General features: G+C 35.5%; 1 protein-coding gene across 1 annotated transcript in view; it reads right to left on the bottom strand.

Annotated features, from left to right (window-relative positions):
* Positions 1–9048, bottom strand: part of TARBP1 (TAR (HIV-1) RNA binding protein 1) — a 34113-nt gene extending 25065 nt beyond the window's left edge. The window contains exons 1-9 of the mRNA XM_010188747.1: positions 9025–9048; positions 8067–8136; positions 7461–7609; positions 6311–6363; positions 4792–4889; positions 3901–4036; positions 2791–2887; positions 1832–1921; positions 695–833 (exon numbers count right to left, since the gene is read on the bottom strand). Coding sequence (XP_010187049.1) covers positions 695–833; positions 1832–1921; positions 2791–2887; positions 3901–4036; positions 4792–4889; positions 6311–6363; positions 7461–7609; positions 8067–8136; positions 9025–9048 — 856 coding nt within the window. The remainder of the gene's footprint in view (positions 1–694; positions 834–1831; positions 1922–2790; positions 2888–3900; positions 4037–4791; positions 4890–6310; positions 6364–7460; positions 7610–8066; positions 8137–9024) is intronic.
* Positions 9049–9129: the final 81 nt, after the last annotated feature.

A 9129-nucleotide genomic window follows, 5' to 3' on the forward strand; every position in this document is an offset into this window, starting at 1 on the left:
AGTGCCACACAAAAGCTAAAGTACTGAAAAAGTCAATTTGCCATTCATTTCAGTATATCTAAAAGAAAATTCTGCACTGAAGTTATAATTTAAAATGTGGCAGTGAACAAAGAAGTCCCTTCAGAATTTATCTGCACATCGATATGGCATACAAAGAATGCGTTATATTTGGTTATAACACATAGCAGCTCATCTGCTGTAAGCAGTCCAAGATCAAAAGAACATCACTATGCAGGAAGGTGTATAATGACCTGCCAAACTGCACCTACTGCAGTATACTGCAACTATACTGTATCTCGCTCCATAAATCTACTCGGGCATTTTCCAAACCTCTGCTAAGAAAGGCTACAGCACCTGTATCTATTTAGATTCCCTTGTGATTTCCTCTGCCTCCATACTCCAGTATTTTTCAGCACTGCTAAAAAAAGCAACAAAAGAAATCTAACAGACAAGCACCAGTGCAGCAATAAAATTGAATATTAAGCCTTAATTTTCTTTAATACCGCAGGACTGCATTTTATGAAGGAAAACAAAATAGAAAGTAAAGTTAAAACTTAAAAATCATGAACACCATAAACTAGGTAGAATTTTAATAAGTAAAATAGAAATAAACAGCTCTCCTAAAATCCAAAGGATTTTTGTAATTTTTAGTTATCTTCAATAATCTTTTTATATTAATAAACATTTAACTTACTTTCAGATGCTGTTGTCTTAAGATAACCTCCCACAAGACTGCGTACATATTGACATAACGATGAAGTCTCTTGATGTTCAAAATCAGATGTTATCGACTTTCTGAAGCATTTGTCATTCACTTGTAACCAACTGCAAAGCTAAATTAAAACCAGTATGTTACTATATAACCATAACTGTCAGTTCTGTAGTGGCATTACCAACATAACACATCACTAAAGCACTGTTAAATCCACACTGCAAGAAGTATTAACTGCATCTACCCTGAGGCTTAGCAGGCTAATCCTCACTAATTCATACAGCAAAAGTTATTCCAGAGCACCCAGAAAAAATATTTTTGGTACCAAGGGAAAAAAAAAGAAAGGCAAGACTGGTAAAATTTCCCTTATGTCAAAAGATGTCCTAAAGCCAAGTGTTATCTAGTAAGAGCTACTTTATTTTTTTTTTATTTTATGCCAAAAACCCAACAGAATAGGATGTACAGCATATGTACAGCATACAGAACAACAAGACACTATGCAAAAAAGAACATCTATCACATTGCTGTATGACTAACCAAAGTTACAGCTATGTATTCAGCTGGCTCTAGTATATCATGCATATAAAACTAGTTCTTCTTCTGAGGCTTTTTCATTGCATTTTGCATCTTGCAAAGACATAAAACATACACCCTCTGGAAATTTAAAATTGACAATCTCATTCTACATGGTAGGCACACTTTTCCCTTTGAGATTATCTTGTTATTCCTGCCAGTGTTGGGTTCAACCAAATGACATCCAAATCAGAGGCTCTTACAAATTTTTTTGGCCCATATACTGGCCCATTCAGAGAGTCTCAGGATCTACATTGTCTCAGACAGTAATTTCAGGACTAAGGGAAAAGGGAAACAGGCACCATATTAACAGATTATCTCTCTAAGGATAGAGCAAATTTACAAAATAGTGTTCTTTCCCATTAAAAAAAAAAATCACAGCTTTCAAGTGAAACAAATTCATCAGGACTTCACATTCAGAAATTCCAAAATGTACCAATGCAAAAATAGCTAACTATTTAAATACTACATTAGCAATAATAAATCATATGTCTGTATAGGTATTAAAAAATGCTTGATGAACATAAAACCACCTTTGGTTCTCACCTCTATCCATAATGTAGTATCTCTCCTTAGGGACTCCTCTGGTCTAAGGGACAGCAGAAAGCTTGCAACTTCTGGGAGAGACACTTTCTTCTGGAGAAATTAATCATGATTCAATAGTTGCCAAAATAATATACAACAGATAACATCTATATAACAACTCAAAAAAGTTGTTGTCATCTGGCAAGTTTCATAAAAACAACTTTACTTTTTCCTTTCCATGACACAGACTCATTTTTGCCTCTTTGGGACCAACTTATCTTTATCAAGGAACACAATTTAATTTTCCCAAGTATTAAAATCTATCTGAAAGTTAATGAATGACTAGAAGAATGGGGCTATTCACTGATAACACCTTTGAAATGAATATACATAAACAACTAAGAGTCACTGATAAGTACTATTTCTCTATTTCCAAAAGGGAATTCTGGTCAGACAACTTTATAGCCATAACACACAACAAGGGAGACAGTCTACTTAAATATAAAGCAAGCATACTATAAATCAACCAAAACATGAATACTTTGACTACTGAATAAATAAGGTCTTGGTATTTCAACACTAATGGTAGTTTTAGCATTCTGGTATTACGAATGCTTTTATTTTCTTAGGTATTTCAGAAAAGTCCATTTAATTTCTATCTGTTAAAATCTGAGTTTAGACAGTGGATATCATAATAGGATACTATTCCACAAAAACACTGCATGAAAACATCAGCTAATAAAAGGTAATGAAAAAATACATCTTATGAAAACCAGAAGTTTACACGTTTACACAGCACAATTCTTTTAGTCACTAAAAAAATTGCAAATCCAGCAAAAATCAGTTGTTTCATATTGTATCTGGCAACTTCTAAAATAGTGTTTACCCTGTAGAAGTGTTAGTGAATTTCTGTTACACCAGAACATTAAAAAAAACCAAACCCCAACAAAACAAAACAAACCTCAGCCAAACAAACTCACCACATCTGTCAAATGCATAGCTGTCTGAAGAAGATAGCACTGAGCAGCTCCACGCAGTAAGATCTGATGTGTAATCATAGTACACTGCAGGACATCTCTGCAGAGGAGAAAAATACACACTGCAGAAAATGCACACTTAAGAAGTTTAAACATTTTCATGTATTTGCTATTTATTAACCATTTTCAATAACTTAGATTATATTTAACTAAGTATAGACTCCACTAAGTATAACACCATCAATGCCTGATCAGACAGTATACAATCTGGAACCAAAACTACTACTATATATACTTTCAAAACCCGATATTAAAACTTGGGTAAGCATACATCTGTCAAGATAAAACACATGGAGGGTCATCGGGGGGAAAGCGAAGCAAAATAAAACCAAAATAAATTAACAATCCCCCTGATCACAACAGTTCAAACTGCTAAATTAGTATATACATTCCTATCTGTAATACATAAAATATTTGCCATCATGAAAGGAACCTTCAATGCTTTTTCTTGTCAGTAAAGGTGTGTCTGACTTTTTTTTGTCTTTTTTTTCTTGGTAAATGACTTTTATCCAGTATTCCTTCAACCACCAGTAAGATTTTATTTCAAAGCTCAAATCTGATTAAACTGGAATCATTACTGATTTTTAGTGGCTCTAACAAATGAAACCAGATACTTGGGAAACACCAGCGTGACTTAGGACAATACGCATGCCAAAAACCTATACCTAGCCTTGTATTTACAAGTCTTTCAGTTTTCAACTTCGTGGGCTGTCCCTTGATATAGCCTCAACTGCCATTAAACAAGGTTTTAATGTAATTAAAAGAAAAGGATGAAGTTTGATATATATCAGTTAGGAAGTATGGAAGACCAGGGAAAAAATGATGCTAAAAAAGAAGTAAAGAGAAAGGACTGAAATGCAAAACACTCAATTTTTAAGTCACACAGATATAAATACACTGGCTCTTAAACTGTTCTCCTCTGTGAATTAGATATAAAGGAGAGAGGACCTTCCATCCACATAAACAACCTCCCAGAAGTAACAAAAATGAATTAAATCCTCCAGATGTTCAGCAGATTTCTTTACAAGAAGTCAATGTAGTTGAACATTTTACCTTAAAGCATGAAGTCCTTCAGTGCCCAGTACTTTACATGCAGGGATACTTGCCAGAGCCATAGAAAGAAACAAAATGGGAACAGCACACCAATGCCTACTGGTCAACTTCTGAATAAATTTTAACAGGAAACTACCTTAAAATAAAAACAAACAAAGCAAACAATCCAGAGTGATTTCTTGTTCTACAACGCATTTAAATGACACAGACCCCAGCAGGTCTGTGTCATTTAATAAGGCTCTACCCTTATTTAATCCAATTAGACCAGATATTAAATTTCGGTCTGTCAAAGGTTGCTCTCTCTTTTCAGCTTACACTAAAATTTACAACAATCTCAGAAATCTTCCTCTATCTAACCTCACAATAAATAAATCATTTTTCAGCTTCTGCTTCAGCACTTGATCTGGCTCTTCTGAACGGCTAACAACACAGGTTGTAACTAAAAAACAGTAGCAGATAGGTTAAAAAAACAAACAAACAACAAACTCAAAGCAAAAAACCTACATGGAGATCCCCAAAATCCCCCAAATAAGAAAATAGTTCTAAATATTTTGCTCAGCACAGTATTACCTATGCTGACAAAGAAAGAAAGAATCTGCAAATAATGTTCACCTTCAGAACTCCTGAGTCTGTTTTTCAATAAAAAAGTAAGTTTGCTTCCATTTTCCCCTAAAACAATTTTGTAGCTTAATACTGCAACATCCCTCAAAGCCTCTGAAAGACCTCTCTCTTCTCTGGAAACTCCACTGCTGCAGGGAGAACTACTCCTTTTTTCTCTCAAGTAATACACAAAAATAGTGGTAAAAGTTCACATGAGATAGGGAAAATGGGCCCATATCTTTTTATAAATAAAGAAACCAAATAAAAACTAACTGTGAAATTGAAACATACCTTTTTCTTCCTCTGGAAGAAGCATGAAATAAGTAGCCAAAAACTTCTGTAGCTTCATTCCCAAAGGAGGACAGGCTCCCATTAACTGCCCTGGTGTCCTGTTGGGTTTTAAAACATCAAATACACAACTGGCATGTTAACAGCTACAAGTAGGATTGCCCCTAAACAAAAACGAAGTGCAGTTCAGTGGTTAATTCACTGCAGGGACGGCTCCAACAGGCCACAGAGATGGAGTACATCAGCCGGCATGCTCCACTTAGCCCAGTATTCCAACAGCAAGCACCCAGAAAACACAGAGAAGATGGGGATGGTCACAACAGCGTGATCTTGGCTATCAAGGATTATCTCATCAGTCACGAGATTGTACAGTTTTCTCTCATACAGCCTCACAGTAACCATAATAACTCTACATATTCTTGGTATACTCAAACATGTGCCCTCCTCTACATATCCCAACATTTTCACCAGAAATATAAAAGCTAAGAGAGAAGATTATGAAGCATCGATCCAACACAGCTCTAACATACACACCAAAACACTCAGCACTTGCTTCAAATTCTGACTTCCCATCAGTGTATGCCCATGAAAAGCATACCACAGCCAGCCAATTGAGATGAGAAACACGTAACTGCTGCAAGAACCCAAAGAGGCCACATCTGTCCTGTCATGTTCAGATGAAACAACCTGTTCTGACTACACATTATTCAGAATCACCCAGTCCAAGCTGATCATCAGTTTAATAAGCAACAATCACGTTATTCTTACCCTCAAAAGGGCATAAATAGACAGCATCAACATTTGTAGCTGCCAGCCTGTCAAGGCTCCTCCAACATCATCCTGAACTGAGTCTAGCTTGCTAGCGGAATCACCCAACCCACTGTATTGGGCAGAATTCCTATTAATTAATATATTCATAATTCACATTCCCCATTCTCAGCACTCTCTGTGCAAATAGCACAAAGGACCGAATGCTGTCAGTAGACTGAATGTGTAGCAACTTGCAATGCCTCAAACTTTTATCTGTTCTTTATGTATTTACGCCAAGGGAGGCCACTGTCATCTGTCAACCTCAAATACTCTCCTGTGAAAAAGTATTAATTTCCCAAAAGATAATCAGGCACTGCTGAAAGTACACTTTCTCAGTTATGAATTGGGAACAATTAAAGCAGCCCCTTCTTTCTGTATAAAACAGCAAAGTATTTTTTTATCTTCTCAAGTTATTAATTTATCATATCTCATTTGATTTCCAAATTAATATTTCAACAGCAGGTATATAATAGGACCTTGAGGCATTCCTATGCTGTTATTACTAGGATAAAATAGAATCTAGTTCACGTTACTCACTGCCACACACCTTTCCTGAAAAACTCTTCACCTGTCTGGGAGTCTAGCAACACTATTTGTCATTAATACGTTTTCCTTTATCCAAGACCTTACCCACATACGTAAATCAGTATTAATAGAATACAATTCCAATAATACATCTACTTATTTTAAAAAGTAAAAATCAGTGGCTTACCTGCTATAAAGGGAGCTTTCTGAGAGGGCATCCATTAACGGTCCAATAACAAACTGATAAAAGGAAAGAACAATGGCTAAATGTACACTTGCAAGGCACTGTTGCATAGAGGCTACCTAGACTTATTTCACCAGACGTTAAAAGGACAGTAAGAAATTAGAGAACACTCTTGCTAGGAGTAACTAGTAGGAGCAAAAAGAGGAGGGAACTAAAGAGAAGGAGGAACAGGGGAATAAAGAAGCAAAGCAATTTTTTCACTAGGTACATTTCACTGTGAAAGGAGCAGGCAAATAAGGAATCCTTTTGGGAAACGGACAGAGAAACGATATTTAAACAGGAAATAAAGAAAGGCTAGGGGCCAACACAAGTAGAAAGATTTAGGGTGTTTTTTAAGGTTGACTGGATTTCAAGTTAGTCATCAGGAGGCTGACTTAATTTGTATAAATCAGAAATGTTAACTTCCAAGGGCAACATTCCTTCTATGAAGGAGACATCATTCCTTACTAAGGCGTAGGCTGGTTGGGGAGTCAACCTACAGATGATAATAATAAAAAAATAAATAAAATAATTTTAAATTTAGAATACTTCTTCTCACATATGGAATATTTTAAAGTGTGCTTTTAATGAGATATAGTAATATACTGAGTACACTACAAAGACATTCACCTCCTCATAGGGTTATCTAGCAATGGATCTTAAAAAATCAACCCTCGAGTAAGAAAGACTATCCACAGACTTGTAGTTGTCAACTTGGTTGACCAAAGTTATCCAAGAATCTTCAATCAATTAATATTATTTAATAATTTTGGAAAAGTTCAGGGGGCTCTGAAAACCTGAAGGATCAATCACCTCTGAGAATTTCACTTCTGGTAACAAGTTTCAAGAAACTCGGAGCCAACATTAATTAGAGAGCATTAGTTTGAAATACAGGAATGAATGACTGCACTCAAAACCACATTCCCTCTAGCCAGGCCATTTTTCAAGTAATTATATATTTGACACAATTTACAAATATTGCTATCAGTTGCACAGCTAAATAATACGGTATTTTTACAGAACATGTCTAATTCCAATGCTATTGAGGCAATCAGTGTTAAGCTATACTACAAATTAAAACTTCTTTTCTGGCAAGTGATAGTAACACCCTTACCTCTGAAAAACCAAATGAATTTGGAAGCTGCTTTGTTTCATAAAGCTCCAGAAAATGAAGAACGCCTTCCTTCGTCAATGTTTTATTCTCACTCTCAAACATTCGTTTATAGATGCACATGTGCCATGATGGGTGGAACAACCAACAACCTGTTACAAAAGCAAATTCTTCTAAATTGACACAGAAATGAGAGTGACACATTAACACACCAGCACAACATACTGACATTTTGGACAACAACGTAGTCAATTCACAGGACACTTCAAAAAAGATTATTATAGCTACCAGATTTGTAAAAGTACCCTTTTAAAAGGGCTACTTATTGTTTTTTGTCAGCAAACTCAACTACTTCATGATAACATAGTAAGCAATAAGCAAAGGCTAGGATTTCTCCTTATTGTATCCTGGAGCAGAGCGGCACTGCTCGTGTATGTTTGTCAAGCAACCTACACGTACAGCAGACCCACAAAAGCTGGAATAGTCATCCAGAAAACAGCTAATCTGAGAAACAAAACATAACAAAAAGTTGCTACAAAAACAGTAAAGAAAGAAGTGTAACTTAACTGCCTAATATTTAGGATATGTTTCAGAAAAGTTGTATCTTACCTTTTTCCCCTGATATAGCACACTCATACAAACTGTTTAGTTTTGGCAATACTGGCTTTATGACATGGATCTGAAATACAAATCAGATGCAATATAAGTAGTTGGTTTATATCTCAGCCCTAAGAACTGGAACTCAGTCGTGGACAAGAACTTACTAACAACAGCATTAATATAGTAATTGACAATATAATTGCATTTAAATAAACCTGCAATGCTTGTGGCAACTGATCCTAGTGCTTGGTATATAACACTCAATTGCAGGTTAGCACTGAAGAAAAACTAGCATTTCTGTGCTACTGTACCACAAAAACAATAGTTCCTAATTACTAACCATTCAAATTCATCAAAATTGTAATTAAAAACAGCACAAATATCTAAAATTAAAGATTTTGGTAAATACCATTTCTCTCAGTTACAGGACAATTACGTACAAAGAAAACAATTACAAAGAGGGAGTCACAAAACTAATTTTAACACCACAATACCATACAGTTACGGAAGCTTCAAGTCAATAGGAGTATTTCTGCTGCTGGACAGAATAAAACTGAGTAATATTCACCCAAGGCCATAAGTGCTTTATTAAGGAGATATAGTCCTTTCTACTGACAAGAGGTTATTAAGCTCCAATACTCTGATTTTCACTAAGAAACAGGTTACCCCCAGTCCCGCAATAGGCTGCAATCCAAGGTTTTCTTTCTTAGTTGAACCTACTGCTTTAACCAGAATTATTCCAAAGACAGAGGAGAGGGCTGAATTTATTACAAATGAATAACACATGCTCTGCTTTAAGTATCTGGAATCCAAAATAAAAATATTCTTGTTAATGCTTACTTAGATACCCTCAATCACTCAAACTGAGAAACATTTTAACCAATACAATCCATTTACAGCACACATGCCAGAAGTAAGGTATTATTACATACAGCTATAATGACATAATACAGCACGGCACTCCTACCTGATTTCCTTCCAAAGTTTCCATTATCAAAACATAAGTTTCCCAAAACTGCAGAAGTTTCTCATTCTTCTCAGCCGACCACCAAAACAGACTGGATTCTAACAA

This window comes from Mesitornis unicolor, unplaced genomic scaffold (assembly GCF_000695765.1).
Source record: "Mesitornis unicolor isolate BGI_N332 unplaced genomic scaffold, ASM69576v1 scaffold14317, whole genome shotgun sequence".
In the NCBI taxonomy this organism is placed as follows: Eukaryota; Metazoa; Chordata; class Aves; order Mesitornithiformes; family Mesitornithidae; genus Mesitornis; species Mesitornis unicolor.